Source organism: Lepidochelys kempii, chromosome 5, assembly GCF_965140265.1.
Source record: "Lepidochelys kempii isolate rLepKem1 chromosome 5, rLepKem1.hap2, whole genome shotgun sequence".
NCBI lineage: Eukaryota > Metazoa > Chordata > Testudines > Cheloniidae > Lepidochelys > Lepidochelys kempii.
The window spans coordinates 99,220,741-99,242,323 of NC_133260.1; the positions used below are offsets into that span (position 1 = coordinate 99,220,741).

Genomic DNA, 21,583 nt, shown 5'->3' on the forward strand with positions numbered 1-21,583 from the left:
TTTGAACATATACTACCAACATCATTCAGAGGGAATTCATAACTTTACATATAATGTTGCTACATAAAGTATACCATGATATTATTGACCAATGAGGTATTACAGGGGTGCATTCAGTCGCAATATGTAGTTGCTAATAAATATTACAAATGGATATGTGATAAACTTCAATGTTGACAGCTTCAGTGGTTAGGAAAAAGTTGTCACTTTTTACTTTGGGAGATTTCTGCCAAAATTTTTTATTTAAAAGTTAAATTAGAATTAGTGAACTCACATAGTCTGGGATTTACAAAGGAGCCCAAGAGAGTTAAGCACCCAATCATACAGTGGGATTTGGGTGCCTAGCTTCCATAGTCTCCTTTGAAAATCCCAGCCAATGGGAATATTGTTTTGATCATTTTTCAAGAACCTGTTAGTATATGCTGTACAGTTTTCCATTTTTCATTAACCTTATTGACGTACACAGTTGTAACACTGGCTAGATAGAAAATTGGACCTTTCTCTGAACACTCTGCTGGTGTTGTAATTACATGGCTGTCTCAATCTCCTGTGAATATTAAGAACTATCTACACTGTTGGAAGTATTATTTATCAGTTATTGAAATGTTGAAAGCAGATTTAACTGCATCAGTTTCTGGCCTTGTCCAGAATGTTAATTAGCATAAGCCCAATAAAATTATTTTTCTGCTGAAGCCTCCTGTTTGGCGCAAACATATCTATCAGAAAGTCAAATAACCTTTTTCACTCCAGAAGGAATTCTGAATAGTTTTACAGAACATATTGAGGGATCTGCCTGGAACAGTTCTGAATTGAAGTTCCCCTTATGCACTTGATTGTGTAAGCATGTATGGAATGAATTTACTCCATTGTCAGATACTATATTTATAGATTCAGGACTAATTTTATGTCCGTGCAACTTCAGTAAAATCATTGGAGAGAGTTGCAGTAGTCTAACACAATGAAGAATCAATCCTACAGTAATAAACTTGTAATTTATAAAGCAAATATAGTTTGTATTTGACAAATTGAATATGAGTCAACAAGATGATGCAGTTGCAAAACAGGCTAATATCATTCTGGGAAGTATTAACCTGAGTGTTATATGTCCGACATGGGAGGTAATTATCCTGCTATACTTGGCACTTAAGAGACCTCAACTGGAGTAGTGTGTCCAGTTTTGGGTGCCATGCTTTAGGAAATGTGTGGGCAAATTGGAGAGTCCACAGGAGAGGAACAAAAATGATAAAAGTTTTGGAAAGCGTGACCTATGAAGAAATGTTAAAAAAATAAAATTGGGCATGTTATTATTCTTGAGAAAAGACGACCCGGGGGGACCTGATAACAGTCTTCAAATCTGGAAACAGCTGTTCTAAAGAGGATTGTGATGAGTTGCTCTCCATGTCCATTGAAGGTAGGAAAAACATATAATGGGCTTTTAATCTGCAGCATAGGAGATTTGGAAAGTTTGGAATAACTTTCTAACTATAATGGCAGTTAAGATTTGGAACAGGTTTCTAGGGAGGTTGTGGAATCCCTATCATCTGAGGTTTTTAAGAACAGATTGGACAAACATCTGTCAGGAAGTGTCTAGGTTTACTTGGTCCTGCCTTAGCACAGTGGGCTGGACTTGATTCCCTTCCAGGCCTGCATTTCTATGATTTTATAAGATGCCTTTGGGCCTGACCCTGCAGTCCTTACTCAGCGAGGAATTTTTTGTTTGGATTTCAGTCTTATAGAAACTGCACACCAAAGGCTACCCTCCAAACCTATAGGAGCAGTTCATGAATATTTAAAAACAAGAGAACATACGTGATAAAAGTAAAAATGAACTAAAGGAGCAGCACTTCTTCCTACCACATCATTTTCATTAGGCATGTGACTAACACAGCTTAAAACTCCCTGAAAAAATTCCTACACCCAGTTGCTTCAGCCAACATCCACTCACAGTGTTACACTTTGCCATGTGCCCCAAAGGTCAACAAATTCAGGTTATTTTGGATCCTAGGGAAGCAGAGTATTTCAAAAGAAGGAACCCTTCACAGAGACCACTCAGCTAGCAGTTTCCTTTATAATGATGGGGAATCATACACAAGGACTGATATGACTATGACAGAATGTCATGGAGAGAGAGAAGCAGTCTCTTAAATCTCAAACTATCCAAGGCCTTATAGGTCAAAAAAAGCCCTTTTAAACTCTAGAAACCAGTGGGCAGCCAGTGAAGATCACAGAGCAGAGATAATATGTGCTGTCATTGAGAGTCACCATTTAGCACAAGGGCTGCCATATTCTGCATCAACCAAAGCATCAGTAGATTTAATTTATTGCCCCATGTAGAGCACTCTGCAGTAATCCAGTCTCAAGGTGGCAAAGGCATGGATCATGGTACTAAGAACAGCATCTGGAAGAATCAGTCACAATGTTCTGGCTAGGGACTGATGGTTATAAAAAAAAGCATTCATGGACCCTGACATACAACACATTTTATTTTATCTGCGGTACATTTTCACTAAATAATCTGAGTTTTTTAAAGTGATCACGTTCATTTTAATAATGCAATACTATGACAGTTGTCTGGGAGTTTAACCTGAAAAAGGACTTCAGGAGTGAGATATGAAAAAGTATGCAGTGTTGTGTTTGTGCAATGACAATTGCATTGTTGATGTAATAATCTCCATAAACTCTAATGCCCCAGCGGACTAAAAACAATACTCACTGAAATATTAGTGGCTTAGATGCCATGCTGATGGGTGTGGTATAAAAACATAAATAAATTACACAATGAGAATGAAATATGAGGTGCTTAGCTGGAATAGAACAAATTCAAAATGTGCTCTCCTTTCCGTATGTAAATGGTTATGAAAATATAACCAAGTACTTTCTGGATTGTGCTACTCCTTTGAACTCTGATTTAATTCCCATTTAAATTGGTGGAAGTACTCCCACTGATTTCAATTAGTTTTGGATTTGGCCTGTGGTTATCTTCTTTTCTATTGTATTTTGAAAGCATATATGCAGTGGTGGGATGTAGGATGAGCTACTATAAATTTTCACTTATTGCATTTTTTGAAAGAAAATAGTCCCTTTGCAGAGCTTCCAGTTCACTATGTCTCTCATTAGTTGCTGCAAATGTTTTGTGCACTTCATGTGTCTTTTTAGATACCACTATTGGTTAGAGTTACTCATCAGTAACCCTGATTCTGTGCTGAAAATTCAAAAAACACCATTTGCATTGTGTGCCACTTAGTATTAAGATATATCTTCCAAAACTGCTTATGCTTGTTTTGTTTTGTTTTTTCTTCAAAGGTATTCAGTTTTTGTGATACAAAGTTTGTGTCATTCGAAGGTGACTAAACTACACAGCTAGAGTGCATAGGCAGCTACATAAACAGCCCCTATAATATTGAGATATCCTTGGAGATCTGCATAGATATATAAATATATTGTAACATCTGTGTGATTTGATAAGTGATACTTAAATGATAATTCACAATTCAGGGCTAATGAAAAGATTCATCCTTTCTATTGACCAGAAAATAAATTTCTTTAAGGTTAATGTATTCTATGTCACAATGATCCCAAAAATGTTTTGAAGTTTGTGGACTGAACATTCTTATTACCATTAATTACAGATACATTTTCAAAATATAGCATAGGAAGAAAATAATGCCTAGTCTTATATAGATGGATGCCATTTATTCTGCATATTAAGTTTTGTGTACTTCACCCTTTCACATTATTTTGACAATTTATCTTCTGATGGTCTCTGTCAGTAACTTTACAAAATTAATTAACTGGACTCTTTGCCTTTATTAGACAACAATACAATGTGTTATCACAGAAAGGGGGAAACAAATGTTATACATGCAAGTATGTGTAGAAGTAGAGCTTATTATCAGTGCACTGAATTTTGAGATGTGTTTTGAAAGCTACAACACTACATCCTCTGGAGATAAGCAGAAGGCAAAATAAAGATTAAATTCTTTATTACCGAGCCTGTTGAATTTTCACAAAAGTTGCAGGTGTTAGCTCTGGTTTCCTACACACATTCTTATGAATTTGGCAATCACATTCAGCTTATTTCAGTTGATTGGTAATTTCTTGTCTCCCCTATTGTTCTCTTCCTGGCAGAAACTGTTTTTCTGTATTGTTGTGCACTGTTAGCTACGTTGTTTTGCACCAAGACGTCGCTGCATTTCAGTTTTGGGTTAAGTGATCCTTTTATAGTCTGTAGATTAAAGGCTGCTATCCTTTCATTTGCATTTGTGCAACCCTCAATAATTTATGTGGGAGGTGCATACACACAACTGACATGATCAGCAGGCCCCAGTTTTAGGCCTTGATCCTTATCAGTATGTACTAACACAACTCTCTAGTTGCTTGGAGCCCCATTAACATCAATCTCATTGTTGCTATTCTGTATGATCAGTTCTACATTTCAGACTAGATGGATATTATCCATAATGCTTTGTAATGAGAAAATTACTTAGATTTTAAATGGGCTATTGACTCCAGATTGAGTTTTACATTTATCACACAGTCTCATTTCTGACTGTCTCAGACTGGTGGTGAAAGTGGGATTTTCACATATATGTAGCCACTTTCCCAAGTTGTGGCTTAATCCTCCTCCCATTTCTCTCTCTGGTGCTTACTACCACTAGAATCTGGAGCAGCTTCTCCCCGTCCATGTGTGGGTCTGGTCCTGAGTTCTTTTTCTTAGCACCTACATGCCTCCACTCAAAGTGACTCCTCATTGTGCATGATACACAGGGGAGCTGTCCCTTGAGAAATCACTTACAATACTACTAGCTGGCAAGGAGTGTAAACCCTGTACACACATGACAATAAGGTAAACAAAACAAACATCATCAAATGCATGGCACAACAATAATAACAGCACAACAGAGGACAGACTTGATTGGGCACAGGGAAGGAAAGGGTAAAGGTTAACCAGTAATTAACAAACATCAGTAAATAAACCAGTTCCCTGACTCCTAAAACTCTCAAACTCCTCCAACTGCTCCACCCTCCCTGGCATGTTGTGCCACCTGAGCCCCTCAAAATCTCAGAACAATGCAAAAAACTCCCTTTGCGGGAAAGGAGAATTCAGCAGAGACTCTGAGCCATGCTTGCTCTCTCAGCTTCCAAACTTACCCAAAGAAAAGGAGAGGGGGGTAAAGCCAGACTGTCTCTTCCCCAGTTAACTTGCTGGAGTCTGTGCAGCCAGGTCTGTTGTTGGTCCAGTGCACTGCTTGTCCAGATCACCACATGCTGGTGCTCATCATGTGGCTACTCCACAGTCTTGTATGTCTTTTTCTCTTAAATATTGGTACTAATATGTTCTTTTTCTAGGCATCATCTTCAGTCCTCCTGATGAAAGTAAACAATTATTTCAATATGTACATGTTTGTTTGCCCCAGGTTTTCCATATTTCTGCTGGTATGCCATTGGGACCAAGAGCTTTCTTTCTTTTCATGTTGCTCAAGGCTTCTCTAACTTCTAGGACTGGTACCACCAGACCCGTGTTTGGTTTTTATCATACATCATGGTTTCCTGGGATTCTTTTCATTCATAATGACAGGTTTCAGAGTAACAGCCGTGTTAATCTGTATTCGCAAAAAGAAAAGGAGTACTTGTGGCACCTTAGAGACTAACCAATTTATTTGAGCATGAGCTTTCGTGAGCTACAGCTCACTTCATCGGATGCATACTGTGGAAACTGCAGAAGATATTATATATACAGAGACCATGAAACAATACCTCCTCCCACCCCACTCTCCTGCTGGTAATAGCTTATCTAAAGTGATCATCAAGTTGGGCCATTTCCAGCACAAATCCAGGTTTTCTCACCCTCCCCCCCCACACACACACACAAACTCACTCTCCTGCTGGTAATAGCCCATCCAAAGTGACCACTCTCTTTAAAATGTGTATGATAATCAAGGTGGACCATTTCCAGCACAAATCCAGGTTTTCTCACCCCCCCACCCCCACCCCTTTTTTTTTTCCCCAAAAAAACACACACACAAAAACTCACTCTCCTGCTGGTAATAGCTTATCCAAAGCGACCACTCTCCCTACAATGTGCATGATAATCAAGGTGGGCCATTTCCAGCACAAATCCAGGTTTTCTCACCCCCCCACCCCCATACACACTTTCAGAGTAACTTCTCCACTGTTTCGTAATCTGGTTCTCATGATTAACATGCTTCCACTTTCACCTTTAATTACTTTGATTTCATCAGTGTCTTTAGTTCTCTGGTCATGGGTGTTTGCCAGTCCATATATTTTTTTTTCCTCACCCTTCTTCATTTCAAGATTGGAATATAAATCTGGGAAAATACATACGTGATTCAGCATATACACTAAAATGCTTGAAGAGCTCTCCTGCTCTGATCATAAAAAGCTTGCAGAAAGGGCTCTCCAAAAGTTCGGAGTGGAGTTGGTAGAGCAGAAAAACAGCACCCAACTCTCCTCCTCAACTCATAGTTTATCTGACATGTCCCCAGAAGCATCATCTAGGCGAAATTGGGTCCGACAAGTGTACACACGTACTAGTGAAACTCATTTGCTTTGTAGATTTCCTCAGCCTTCGTGGCAGATCATGTGATGTTATCTATTCCTGCTTGATAAGGATTAATAGAGATTAGTAATAATTTATGGTGCATTTTTGGAGACTATAATTTTCAAAAGAAATTGGATGGTTTTTCTTCTTTTGAGAAAATATTAGCAGAAAGCGGTTTCTAGTTTTTCATCTGGTAAACCCAGACACCTCATGCTGGCACAAAAAACAAAAACAAACTTTATCAGTATCTTAATGTTGATGCAAAACACAGGGTCTCCCCTCCCCCCAATTCATCCACTAGTATTGTTTTTCCCACACCACCTCTTTTATTTAATCCACATCACAGAAATACTCAAACAAGCAAGCTTTAAGTGTTTAAGTTCTTAAATTTACATTTTATACCAAATATTACTCAGCATCACACTGCTGAGATATAGCATCTGGTTTAAATATCAACTCATATTAACTCAACAAATACTAACTCATGGTGACTGGCTGAATATCAAACAGTTATTATCTATACCTAAAGTATGTAAGTAATGTCATGTTGTCATGTGGGTCTGAACCATATTGGGAATTGCATAATGAGGTGACGCATCAATTTCTGCTTGAAAGTACATGGTACAAATGCACATCCGTGGAATCATTTGTTCAGACTGCTAAATTAACCCTATCATCTAGAATAGTGAGCAAAATATTCTATACTCTTAAAATAAAAAGTTAGTTATTGATTGTGAATCTCCCCTCTACCATGATGCCTATAAAGCACTTGATAATGGCGAGGCAGCTGGCATGGTGTGATTCCTTATTACACTTATTTTTCAGCACTGTTACCATATTCTTTTATTGTAAGATGTTGGAGGAGGTACTGTCTTTCTGTTATATGTGTATAGTGCCAAGCCCAATGTGGGTTAGGGCCTCTGTGTTACTGCAGTAGAAATATTTAATAATATTCAGACCAGTTATTTTAATTAGGGTTACATTTTATCCTCATATGAGAGTTGCAGTCATCCATTCACTCAGGGGCCTTCAGTTATATTTCAGGTAGGCCATTATGCTATTTCCTTGTGAGACTCCACATAGGAGTTAAGGATCTGGACTGGGGCCTAAAACAGTCAATGCAGTTCAGAACAGTTTCCGTAGTTGTTAGCAACCTATGTGTTACTAGCTTGAGGATGCTCCCTCCTCCCTGCACTCAATAAATAAATAAAAATAGATGGCAGGCTGTTCCAGGAATAGACAATGATGGGAGAACTGTGCTTCTGTCCTATCACTTCTATGGTGTTGTCCCTCTCTCTTTCTAAGAAAGGGGATAACTTTATTCCATAATAAAGGTCAAGGGAAAGCTTTATTTTGACATTTCAGTTTGAAACTTGCATGAGGTATGCTCATTCGCTCAGTTTTATAGTTCCAGTAGTTTATATAGTTTATAGTTTATATTCCATGGTTCAGTATGTTATTGACAACACATTGTGCTTTTTTAATTTCATTGTAGAGAGCAGTTATGCATAACAGAGACTGGAATTTTAGTGGTACCCAGCCTGGTGAAACCAGGCCCCTCTCTCTAAGGGATTTAAAGATGAGTTGGCTGTGCACAAAGCACTCCAGATGGAATCCCATTAGGAAAAACAGTAGCATAAATGATAGGAACCTTATTTATTTCATGCAATGGATGTTTCTAATTTCTATCAGTGCTTTTGTTACAGTCACAACTGTGACTTACTGATACTGAATGACTGAATCATTTGGAAAAATAAAAGGAGGACTTGTGGCACCTTAGAGACTAACCAATTTATTTGAGCATAAGCTTTCGTGGGCTACAGCCCCCTTCATCGGAGTTCAGTCCCCACTGTACTTTAACAGAGTTAAAATCCTGTACATTATCTTATTGAAGAAAATGTTTTCCTTCTGATAGGATTAGTTTCAAACCATTACACACACTTTTTCCCTGTATTTTGAATATTGTAGAAATATTACATATTATGCCAAATAAAACACCTGGGATAGCAAACCATCTTATTTTGTTACTTCCTTTACAGTAATTTATGTAAAATGTAGTGAAACTACTATATGGAGCTCAAAATATAAATTTGGGTTGTCATGGATACACACATGAGGAGGCTTTTTTTTATAAATTTATTATGAGTCTGACAATTTATTTTTAGTACATAACAGTAGTTTCTCCCAAAGAGAGAGATGATGTAACGAGTTTCATTATTGTTACTCTTATTAAAGCTAATTACGTTGCCCTTTTCTTTTTTCTGCTCACAATCCAAAGATATTTTATAGCCTACAGGCGCACTGTATTGTTTGATGTCAAAATGGCTGATCAGGGCTCAAGGGTTTTCTTTCACTCACTTGACTCCTTGTGTGCCAATAAGCCAAAGATGCTTAAAGTGTAAATTGTATATTGTTTACAAACAGTTACAGGTTAAACTGCTACTGTAAAATAATCAAACAGGAAAAGGCTCGCTTTTGGATTTGCAAATGTTCCAACTGCTGTTTGCTGCCTTAGTAATTAAATTAGATGAGGTATACAACATAAAGCTGCATGAGCTAAATGATTTATGGAACTTTCTCCTGTTAGTAAATAACTTCTCGTGCTGTGTGTTGTACTTGGTTATAGTGTCTACTTTGCATATTCAATGAAGTACAACATGCACTTTGTTCAATATGCTGTTCTTTTATTTCTGAAAAATATTGGTTAATCAAATAACAGGAATCTTGAGGAGGGATTATTATATCAGAGAGAAAATGGGAGAATAAAAAGAGGAATTCAATAAGGATAATTCATGATAATAAAAAGAAAAGTAAATTAAGCAAAAACATGACTTCTTTAAAATTTACCTCTTTCAAAACACAAAATGGAATTACAGCTTACTTAGTAAGTGGCCTCTTTTGTGGGTATTTAAGTGTCAGAATAAAACAAAATTCTTAAAAAAGAAAGGAAGGAATTGAGCAACATTGTTTAGAAATCAGTGAGCAGCTACACAAGTAGCAGAAAGACAAATACACACCCAAAAATCAGACTGGTTATTTGGGTTTCGTTTTAAATACAGAAGTAATTTTTAAAACAAATATTAAATGTTTTTATGCAACTACATTGCATCAGGATTTATTCACTGTCATTTTCCTGATTTTCCCCTCTTTCCTCCTGCCCTTTCCTACCCCAGTATTCTAAGTCATTCTCAAAAACAAATAAAATAAAAATTGATAATTAACTTACATGCTATGGCATAATGGCGCACACAGAAGAATGACCCTCTGTTCCATTAAAAAATCACTAGAGCTATTTTCTCTAATTCTAAAAAGTAAAGTATGTGTTCTATTGATAACAGGAACTTTAAGCATAACAGGATAGGGGGTGTAAAGCATGGTGTCAACAAAACCAGCAGAATCAGTTCATTTTCCTGGAAGTGGGCACATAAATCACAAAGGAGAGAGATTCTGTCCTAGGGTATTAAGTAGCGCTAAAAGCATTTAAGTAGGGAACCAAACCTCACACTCATGGGGGAATCTGTCCTGGTAGGCATAATGCACTGTTTACTTTATATAGCCGTTTGTTAACAGAATATAAAATGGGATTCACAGAAATAAGAATTCATTTGTCCCTAAAAATTCAGAGTCATGGTGATAATAGAGGAAGGGTTTGAATTTACAGGCTAGTTAGAAGAGGATTCTTTGCTCAGAGAGCAGCCCCAATGACTACACTGTAAATACTCAATAAGGACTACTCTCATGAATAGGAGTTTCAAGGTCAAGCCCATAGGATTGTCACGGCATGAAACCTTCAAAACCTGCAACAAATGTTCTCATTTTTCTCCATGAGATAGAAAGCATTAGTAGTTTTTAATACTCTAATTATGGAGGCATCTGTTGTGGATCCAAAGTTAAGATTTAATTGAGTTTTGCACTTAAAGCAGGGATTCAGCATCTTACGTATGGAAAAATAGACTCTTCATCTCAAAATTAGAGCACTTAATCTTAGAGTGTAGAATGAATTTTCCGAAACTTTTCAAGTAAATTATGTATTAGTTTAGTAGTTAATATTAATTATAAAATAGATCATTTAAGAAATGTATTGGAGAGAGTCAGAGAGAGGTTTTATAACAGCGGTAAGACTTAGGCATAGTGATATAGTAGAAATCATATTTTTAGGATGTTTGCAAAAAGCAATAGAGTAAGTGAAATTACATTTTTCCCCCCAACTGATCTACACCAATTTCCTTTTCTTTTGCCCTGTTTTCTTTCCTTTATTTTTTTTTTTCAGTTTGGTTGCTACAGCTAAACAGTCTGTCCTCTCATTAGAGAAGCAAACAAGCACTGTGTGGACTAATATGCATCAAGGTTGGTGGCATGTCTGTTTTAAATCAGTGAATTTATTTAGTCAATGAGAAACAGCATTATAGCACTATTGTTGTTCCATAAGCTAAATTAGAAAGGTAATTTGAGAGTTTATTTTGCAAAGAAATGTTACACCACATTTTGTTTGATTTCTGATTTAAAAAATTAAAACCTTATTAACATGGAATTATTACTACCCTCCACACATTGCAGAGGATCACATGCAGAAGCACTTAGTAAATAGGCCCCATAAGTAATACATTTCAAAAGAAGGCTTTGGGAATATGACTAATAGCTCTTAAAACAGACTAGTTTTATTAAAGTTTTAAAATATGAAATTTACATGTTATAGTATAAAAGATCATTTCTGAGTTTAATTGCTGATCCCTTGACTTCCATGGCTTGGCTCCTGCAAACAACTAAACTATACTAGCTACAGATAGATTTTTAGAAGAAAAATTGTTCAAATCCTTAAAAAGCAAATTTCTCATAGAAAACCACCATTAATGGGGCCTCTTTTGCCTTTACTAATAGGAAATGCTGCTGTTACTGGAAAATTAGACATGCTATTGATCCACTGTTCAATTCCAAATAGGGTGTTACTGTCTCAGTGGGAATTACACAGACACAAGCAAGCATGGATCTTTCAAGGATCTTGTTGTGTGTTGTACCAACTGTTATGTAAACAGCACACAAACAGATAAATTGCAAGGTCACAGTCTTTTACTTCTTAAAATCCAGAACCACAGCCCACATGAACCAAAAACAGAGAGTGAGTAAGCTAGCTGTTCTATAAGACAGAGAGGCACAACTCACCACACTATGCTTTAGGCTGACTCTTTGCAGATTGATTCCTGAAAGACCCAGATCACATGCTTCCATACAGGGCCCCTTGCCTGCAAGCGAGACTAGGAATCCTCCCTGACCCCTGAAATGGAAAGTGATATTTTATCATTTTAACTCAGTTTTCAATACGCTATACAAAATGGAATTAGAAATAGTTTGTGGTGTAAGGCAGTGTGGTTGATTTCTGTGTTTCCAGTTCTCTATGTGACTAATATGTTTTGTGTAGGGTTGGGAAGACTTCTGGTAATTCAATGCACACAGCTTGTCTCATCTTGTACCTCCATCTCCCATCATGCCTACAGCACCCTGTCATCTGACAATGGTTAAGCACGTGGCAAGCTGAGACTACTGCTTATTATGCAAAAACATGCTTGCTTTACTGTTGTTTCATCCCATTCCCATCCACCTAGTTCTTCTGTTTCATGTGCCTGTTGTGTCTTGGTGTAAACATAGATAATTAGTTTTCTGGTGCAGGGACTGTGTTTTTACTACTATGGTGTTAGGCCTAAAGGGGTGCTGATCCTTGATTTGGGTCCCCTAGCTGCTACTGTAATACACAGAAATAATGATTGAAAAAGTAATTGCAGAAACATTTTCCAAGGTAGAAAAGGGACTTTCTTGTTATGGTTTTCTGTGATATCCAGAATTTGTGTCACTATCCAAGTGTTTATAGTTTTTTTTAATGAAAAGACATATATTTCTCAAGTGTGCACAAGTGGAGGATGTAGGGAAACATATATTAGTGTTGGATGTGCCTAACAAATTGTAAAATTTTGAATATGGAATTGGTTACATATGTAAAGTTGAAGTCCATAGGACTCAATAAGGCTTCATAATAGTTCAAAAAGAGAAAAAGTATCTTTTTAAATTACAATGGTCTTATTTCATAATTTAGTTAACTCTCTTTTTTTTTTTTTTGTATTTTCCTTTTGTTTATTTTATGGAGCTTTCTGATCTGAATCTCACTTTTAGTTCTTTGATGTTTTGCAAAGAAAAAATATCAACTGCTACAGCTGGGCCACTTCTTGCTGAGGAGAATCAACTATTTCACAGGCCAAGCTTCTTTGTACTAGTTGACAACAGTCACTAGTGCTCAAAATGCCCACGGAGTGTAATGATGGAATGTTAGTAACAGTAACTCTTGAGTGGATTTTATTTTTCAGTCATTGACATCTGTGAAAACTGACGTCTGTCTGAAACATCCATAAAAAGGGTTTTAGTGGTGCTTCCAAATACATAGTATTCCAGGACATCTTTGTAATTAATATTAACATCTTTCTGAAGACTACTTGTTGCTATATTGGTTGTTAGCAATATAACTTTGGGTGAAAGACTGATATTGACAAACTCTCTTCACCTACTCCTAAGTTACATTTGCTTATTATGTGCAATCCATCACTGTAGACATTTCCTCTTAAGCACAGAGTTGTTCCTTTTTGTTTCTTCTCTTTGGTGATGGTTTTATTTACTGGAACAGACCCTTAGGTATATGTATTCTCTGGCAGTATTAATTAATGGAGCACACACAAACGCTGTTACACAGCTAACTGAATAACTGCAGAACAAACTAGAGGCACTCCTGGGTCAGCTGCCTGCCCTGCTGAATATTGGAGACAGCAAGATGTTAACAGAGATGTGTATCCTCAGGTAGATGAATATTGTGACAGTCAAGGGGAGCAGCAGGGTTCTCCCACCTCCCAGCCAAATGAGTCTGGGCTGAGTGATAACAGGAGAACAGTCAGCTGAGATAACCACTCTGGTATAAGACACCTTATGTTGGCCTTGTAATGTCGATAGCATGGTGTGTGCGCAGTTATGGACAAAGAGCAGGTGCCAAATGACCTTCTGGACAGGTACTGCTAGATATAGTATAAAGGGAGACTGTGAGGATATGTGTACTGTTTAAATCTCAAACAAGAAGTCAGGTAGCACAGAGCTTGGTAAATTTCTAGGCAGAAGCTCTACAAGGAAGTAGAGAGACAGAACAAGCTTTAGAGATGGATATTACTGTTTTCCTTATTCTACTAAAGTTCCTTGTTTAGTGTTAAAAGAAAATGTAACATTAGTGTTTGTAATTCTTTGCCATTGTCATGTGGCACAGGACTCCATTAGAACTAAATGTGACTGTATACATTTAAATTACTGAAAGGAGTGAGGTATATGTTGCAGAAAGTTGTCACTCTGTATCTGTCCACTGTCCTTTAAATGCAGAGGAGCTCCTTGCCTAGTGCAAGGCTGTTGCCATTTTTTTTCTCACCTCATATGCATAACAGCACAGGGCAAATCACTGTTTCTCTCTCTCTCTCTCTCTCTCGTATGCAAACTTTATATTTGTTTTGCTTTCTTTATTATGACCTAAGTCATCTAGACTAAAAAAGTTCACTCTTTTTTGACTGGGAAACATGGTAACCTGATGGTTAGAATAAGGAACTGGAAATTAAGTTTACTAGGCTCCATTCCGTGCTTTGCTTATTAATTTTCTGTGTCAATATAGACAATTCACTTTGATACTCTCTTGCTCTCTCTATCTTTCAATTTACTCATCTTGGAAATTAGGTACTAGATGATCTAACATAAATGATTCACTGGGGAACTTTGTGACTTAGTTAAGTGATAAAGAACATTTCAATAGTTAGATGAAATGGGACAAGTAAGTACAAAGTACTAAATAATAAAAATGAGAGTATATAATTGCATGAGAATACAAAATGTAACAGACAAGAAATATAAAAATATCACATGACTGTATGCAACAAAAGTCAGAAAAATACTGTAGTACTCGGGTAAGGACTTAGACTTATGGCTCATTATTATCAATAATGGAAAGGAAATCTAGTTGAGAGGGAAGGGCAAAAACACAACTTTCTGGGGATGCAAAAACATTAGAAAAAGTTAGAACACAACTTTCTGGGGATGCAAAAACATGCAAAACAAAGTGGGAAAATATGATTAGCACTGAACTTTGTGAATTTAAATTTAAAGGTAGTGAACAAAGATGGTTATTATACCATATTTGTGAACAATAGCTACTACTTATATACTGCAGGGGTGACCACCCTGTAATGCTGGAGGACAATGTTGTCAATAAGAGAACTTGTATTTGATTATGAATTGAAAATGTTTCCTAAACCTAAACCCTGTGACTTTTAAACTCAAGCTTCTGAGTCAATCCCATGACTAAAGGGAGGTGGGCGGGGGGGGCCTCAGGAGTTACTCTCTTGCGAGCAGCAAGCTTTGAGCAGCTGCTGTCTCTTCTCTTTGGGCATAAGCATTCGTGGGCTAAAATTTGTTAGCCTCTAAGGTGTCACAAGTACTCGTTGATTTTGTTGATGCAGACTAACACGGCTACCACTCTGAAACCTGTATCTTCTGTGTATCTGCTGCTCAGCAGCTCCCCTGCTGACCATGTGCTGCATTACAGGGGAGGGAGAAGTGAGTTGCTTGGATTGTCTGCTTGGCTGTTGGACTATGAGAGCCCCAGGGAGAGCAGGATAGGATAGGAGCTTGAATGGCTCTGCCTGAGCTTACGGGAGTGCCTATTAGCAAAAGATACTGCAGGAATATCCAGGAGAAGGGGGAAAGAGGTGAAGCACAGAAACAACAGCCAGTTACACTTCCTTGATTAAGCAGGCAGAGTGCTCTGTCTTGTGCTAGCTGGAAACCTTTCCCTAGGGACCATACGTCAACTGGGGATAGATAGCCAGAGTACAATGCACATCCTTCTCACTCCTGATAGACACCTCTCTCTATGCAGCTCCTGGTGCACGGCGTAAGAGCCAGTTATGCTAACTTGATGTCTGCTGGAAATTTTCCCATGCTTAGAGAGAACTTGATAATAGTGAGGCAGCTGGTGTGCAGAGACTGCTGCCTGTCATGCTGACCAGTACTGTCATGTTTCCTTTTGCTCTCCTGTCTGTCTGCATCCACCTGTTGTCTCTCATCTTGTACTTGGATTGTAAACTCTTTAGGGTAGAGACAGTCTTTGTTCTGTTTGTACAGAGCCTAGCACAGTGGGGTCCAGATCTGTGACAGTACCGACTAGACACTCCCTAAGTGCAAAAAAATAATAGGGGAATCTTGAGCAGGGGGCATGCTACTGGCTTCCATTCCCTTTGTGCTGACTGAGTGATGCCAAGAGAACAAGAAACAGGACAGTTTGCTCTTAAATATTTGTTAGCAGCAGCCCTTTGATCTTGTTGTTATATATTTGCCCCCAGGCTAAAATGGTTGGGCACAACCAATATACTGTAACTAGTTTGGATTTTATGGAATGTCAACCATTCTTTCATTTTTTTAGTATTCTTATATGTGCTGCTTTCATGTATTGTACGTAGGGATATGGGCTATGGTAGATGTTTATGAACACAGGATTGTTATGTGAGATTATGGAAATTGGCAAGAAGAGCTTTTAAAAATACTTTCTTTAGGTACCATGGCAATCTTTCTTGTCAGCTGGCAGCAACGGAACTTGCCTTAAATTGTTATGATTTTTGTTTGGCACTTGACAAAGTAATAGGTCTCACTGTAATGGTAGTGCAGTAACTGTGTCGGAAAGGGGGAACACTTTAATATGAACAATGGCAACGCTAACATTTAGTGCTGCTATGTTATAACAGCATTTAATAGGAGGATAAAGTCTGACGTGATTCTTGCACCTCCATAATCTTCTGACGTAGAGACAAGGAGCCTGGTTTTCAAAAGAGCTGATCACCGACCATTGCAACAGAATTCAATGACAGCTGCAGGTGCGCAGCAGTACCGCTGGTTGAAAATCTTCAATTTGACAATTTTTCATTACAGTTTTGACCAAAAAATGGATTAAAATTCATGAGTACTTACATGAAAATGGTGTCCCATTTTTCGACCAGCTCTTCTCAACACCTCTGAAAATCATGCCTTTGGAGCTTGAATCTTCACTGCCACTCCCTTAGATTACTTACAGCTATTCAATGTGTGAGTTAGTTACTATTCTGATTGGTAGCAACTATCGGTCTATTTGTATGCCCCTCATCACTGTTATATCTGGGTGCCTTACAGTCACTAATCTATTTATCTTCATGTGTGAGATAGGGGAAGTCCTATCCCCATGTTGCAGTTGGGGAACTGAGCCATAGAGCAGATTTAAGTGATTTGCTCAAGGTGACACAGAACCGGGAGCTGACTCTAGATCTTTTGAGTTCTATTCCCATGCTCTATTCACTACACCATCCTTTCTACCCTATCTGGAAGTTAGTAGGTAGTATTTTTTACACACACACACTCTTTCTACAGGTCTAAATGACTAGTCAAGAGGCCAGGCAGTGAAGAAGCAGGCCCATGAAAACAAATGGATGCATACTAAACACTGCACTATATAAAAGCGATGGCTTCTAAGCCACTGTGTGTAGCAGAGGGGCATTTACAGAGCTCTATCTCAAGCATTTAAAATGCAGTGGAAGCTAAGATGCATTGGACTTACTATTTTTAGTTTATTAAAACAATCTGTTATATTTTTATAGTGTCTTCTGCTCCCTAACCTTTTTAGAGGTTTGTTATCCTACTTTCTTACACAGTGACAAGAAAGGCAGAGTTCTACCATTTTCCAGTTTCCCTATCTCTAGTGCAATCTGTCCACTTTCTTTTTCAGCAGGTGCCCAATGAATAAGCAGATGTTGGGAGGGTTTACGGTGGTGATGGGGTATGTGTCTTACCAATGAGCCTTCCTGCAGCCTTTTGGAGAAAAAGGTGGGTTATTCAAGGCTGCAGTTTTTCTGCTTTCTTTCCATGGCAAACTCCTCGTCCCTCAGTTTAACCATTTGACAGCACTCATCTACTCCTACTTTCCTAACCCAGCCAAAATGATCATGCTGTGCTCCTTTTAAGTACTATGGTATTTAATGTCAAGATTTAGATATGTTCTATCTGCCTGGTTTCTCCTTTGCCTCTTTTAATGAGCCCTGTCAAGGTTCCTTCCCCACTCTGAACTCTAGGGTACAGATGTGGGGACCTGCATGAAAACCCCCCTAAGCTTATTTTTACCAGCTTAGGTTAAAACTTCCCCAAGGTACAAACTATTTTACCTTTTGTCCCTGGACCTTATTGCTGCCACCACCAAGCGTCTAACAAAAATAACAGGGAAAGAGCCCACTTGGAAAGTCTTTCCCCCAAGCCCTACACCCCCTTTCCTGGGGAAGGCTTGATAAAAATCCTCACCAATTTGCACAGGTGAACACAGACCCAAATCCTTGGATCTTAAGAACAATGAAAAAGCAATCAGATTCTTAAAAGAAGAATTTTAATTGAAGAAAAAAGTAAAAGAATCACCTCTGTAAAATCAGGATGGTAAATACCTAACAGGGTAATCAGATTCAAAACAAAGAGAATCCCTCTAGGCAAAACCTTAAGTTACAAAAAGACACACAAACAGGAATATACATTCCATTCAGCATAGCTTATTTTATCAGCCATTTAAACAAAACAGAATCTAACGCACATCTAACTAGATTGCTTACTGACTTTTTACAGGAGTTCTGACCTGCATTCCTGCTCTGGTCCCAGCAAAAACAACACACACAGACAGAGAGAACCCTTTGTTCCCCCCCCCCCCAGCTTTGAAAGTATCTTGTCTCCTCATTGGTCATTTTGGTCAGGTGCCAGCAGGGTTGTCTTAGCTTCTTAACCCTTTGCAGGTGAAAGGGTTTTTCCTCTGGCCAGGAGGGATTTAAAGGTGTTTACCCTTCCCTTTATATTTATGACAAGCCCTTATAAGAGTGTCAGGAAATGTTATTGGAGTCACACTGTAACTCATCAATGGTAGATGTTTACTACTTTTATATGTTATGTTTATAGTTCAACTGAAAAAGTAAAGTGTGTGACATTGAAACCTGTGCAACATGGGCAAAGGGGGCTTGATCACACCCCTTTTCCTTTTCCCTCTGTGGAGGGGGTAAAAAAAAGCAAATGTCAGATACTTTGGGCCAAATTTAGTTAGGAGGAAGGACGTTTGAGCTTCAGGTCCTTTATCTTGATAACTCCTCAATCTCTGCATGTTTAGAACTCTGCAGTTTTAGGATTACAGGTGAGATTTGGGCAGAGCTGTTCTGCTGAATAATTCTTCCACAAGCCTTGTCTTATTTCAGAATCTGCTCTCAACTTCCCCCTGAATGTGAGTTTTTGGTTGGTAAACAGTTAGAAAACCAACCGGGGTTCAGTTCCTCAGGGAGCCCAACCAATATGAAGGGTTGGGGAGGGGGTCAGGAAGGAGCACAGAGGTACTTGGCTTCTGCATCAGGCCACCAGTTTTCTACAGATGTCCCCAGATTTGTAGGCTTTACTGAGGGATCTTGAGACATACACAGGAACGAGGGCCATCCATGCCCCACAAAAGCGGGAGGGTGGGGTAAACTCTATCCTTGCATCATGTCTTAGAGAGGATAATTCAGAGGATGCTCATTGGGAGTCTGATTCAAATACCATGGAACTCAGTGAAAAGAGTCCCATTGTCTTCAACTGGCTTTGGATCAGGTCCTGAGTTTTCAACTCGCTCAAAGGCTTATCCATTTAAGACTGATTTGCGACCACAAATATTGGTTTGCTCTTATTAGTGTGACTCTCAGGAACCCATTGTAAACCATTATAGACATATAGATATGTACAAAATAGAGAGCTATAAAAGGTGACTATTAGCATAGCCTCACAAAAACAATGTTAATTGAACTGTGCCAAATCCTTAAGGGGTCATTGCAATATTTGTGTTCCTTTTGCTTGTTTCTCTCTTTTGGAGACTGTCAGCTTAACTGTGGAATATGGGAATGATAGTTTTAGATAATTATGAATAGAGAAACAGTGTCTTTAATAAGGAGAGCTACCTGTGTAAAATGGAACATGAAAATGCCTTGTTTGTCACATGTCCCCAAATTGAATAAATATGATCTACTGTGAGCCTTAGGAGAGAAGAGAGTGAAGATGTTGCTGTTAAAAAAGGAGTTGATTATCCCCTTCCGTATTCTGATTAAAAGTAACTGGTTATTCCTGTCACACTGGAAAATTCCAACTACCAGAGCCCAAATTGCTGTAAACCTTTATCATTTTAACTAGTCACCAGTGTAACCTTTGTTAAAATAAAATAAAATCAAGGGTACTTCACCTTCTGTATTGCAAAAGCTAAAGCACATTTTAAGTGTTATTAACTGGGCAAGCCATTAATTATCTCAAATGGGATTCTATCTTACTATAAGCGTTCCAGCATTATACATCTCTTGTATCTGTAAATTATAAAGTAAAAGCAAAATACCCTTCTGGGTAATCAATTATTTTTTGTCAAGATCCAAATTTATTGGTCAAGGTATACTCAAAGTACAGACTCCAGAAGAAATAATAAAAAATGATGATAATAGGTAAAACAATTTTGGGGGTCTGTTCAAAAGTGTCTGGTGGTCTGGATTTGGCCTGTAGTCTGCCTACCTGTGCCCTTAAGTATTTTCCTCAGAGGAGTTATCTCTCAACAGACCCTTAATTTTTAAAAAGTGCATTATATCAGGACATAACCCCGCTCATTTGCTGATGATTTTCTGCAATATGACAGAGCAATAAAATTGATCCGTTTCACAATCTCTCTCAATTCATTATGCCAGATAAATCAAGGAAGATATAGTTTTTGTCTTATCAGGCAGAGCCATCTCTCTTCTATCTGAATGTCGGCCCCTCCCCTCATGCTGGTTTATCTCTCCTCAAAATGCTTTGTGAAAGAAAGTGGAAGTACCCTGTCGCTTGCTTTATTTATATTCTTTCATTCCATTCTGCCTTCTCTCCCACAAAAAAAAAAGGAAAGAAAGAAAAAAAATCTGAGGAAAAGCAAATGGCTCGGATTCCCTTAATGTCTAGCCTGCCTATACTCTGAACAGTGTGAGAAAGCGAGCAAGCAGCTCTTACTGCAGGGTTTTATTCATGCAGGCTTTCCCTTTCCTTTAAAACCGTGCAGCCCTCCTCTGAGCAGCAGGCTGATTGCTTCCATTCAGCCACATTTGGTATGCATGAGCACTACTGCTCCAAGACAGGAGGTTGCTTTCTTAAGGAGGATCAGTGGCTAAGGCAAATCCACTTTGCCAGCCTTCCAACCAAGTTCCAGGAAGCATCTGTCCTACGGAATTGCAGGTGTGGAAATGATGAACGTGGGATGTCAAAACTGTGGAGGACCATTTGTTTTGTAGGCATTATAAGGTTTGCAGTTCACTTTCAAGTGGAATTTTTAGAGGGTCATGAGTCAAACTGATGCTCCCCGACCACTAAACTGGACCATTCGGAAGCTATGCCATGCTGCTTTTCTCCCATCTGTCAGACTTCTTAAGGTATTGTAAAATGGTCATTTTAATATAAAACACTTATTTTCATCCTTTATTCAGAATGTTTCAGATTTTGTTACTGGAGTGAATCCAGAAACTTTGCTTTGAATTATTTTTCCTGTTATCTTAGTGCATAAAGATAGCAAAACTCTGTCTTTACGTATATGGTATGTTTAGCAGAAGTAGAGAGGTCCGAGAGACATCTAACAATGTGAGGTTGGAATAAGAGATGATTGATTCAGTTTCTGCTCCAATTCACCATTTGTTAGGAAAAAATAACTATATGAACTTCTAGGGAAGGAAAAAATCAATTTAAGGGTGTATGTGTGTGTATACTGTGAGAAGTCTTCGAAGCAGATATTAATTATATGATGTTGGTTAGTCCCCAGGGACACCTATGGGTAGAGTACCACAGAGAACGAACTGTTACATTGATCCTGTGTGAGTGAACAAATATTATCATGGCTTTTTAAAGCTGTACATAATGGTCAGTGGTCAGCCTATGGCTAAT

At 38.2% G+C, this 21,583-nt stretch overlaps 1 protein-coding gene across 5 annotated transcripts in view; it reads left to right on the top strand.

The window, feature by feature from the left end:
• TRPM3 (transient receptor potential cation channel subfamily M member 3) overlaps positions 1 to 21,583 on the top strand; it is a 636,037-nt gene that overhangs the window by 175,846 nt on the left and 438,608 nt on the right. For 2 of the 5 annotated variants that reach the window (XM_073345158.1, XM_073345159.1), the window contains exon 1: positions 20,830 to 21,078. The exons of the other annotated variants lie outside the window; for them this stretch is intronic. In XM_073345158.1, coding sequence (XP_073201259.1) covers positions 20,989 to 21,078 — 90 coding nt within the window. In that variant the 5' untranslated portion in view covers positions 20,830 to 20,988. Of the gene's footprint in view, positions 1 to 20,829; positions 21,079 to 21,583 lie in introns of those variants that run through there. 5 annotated transcript variants of the gene reach the window in all.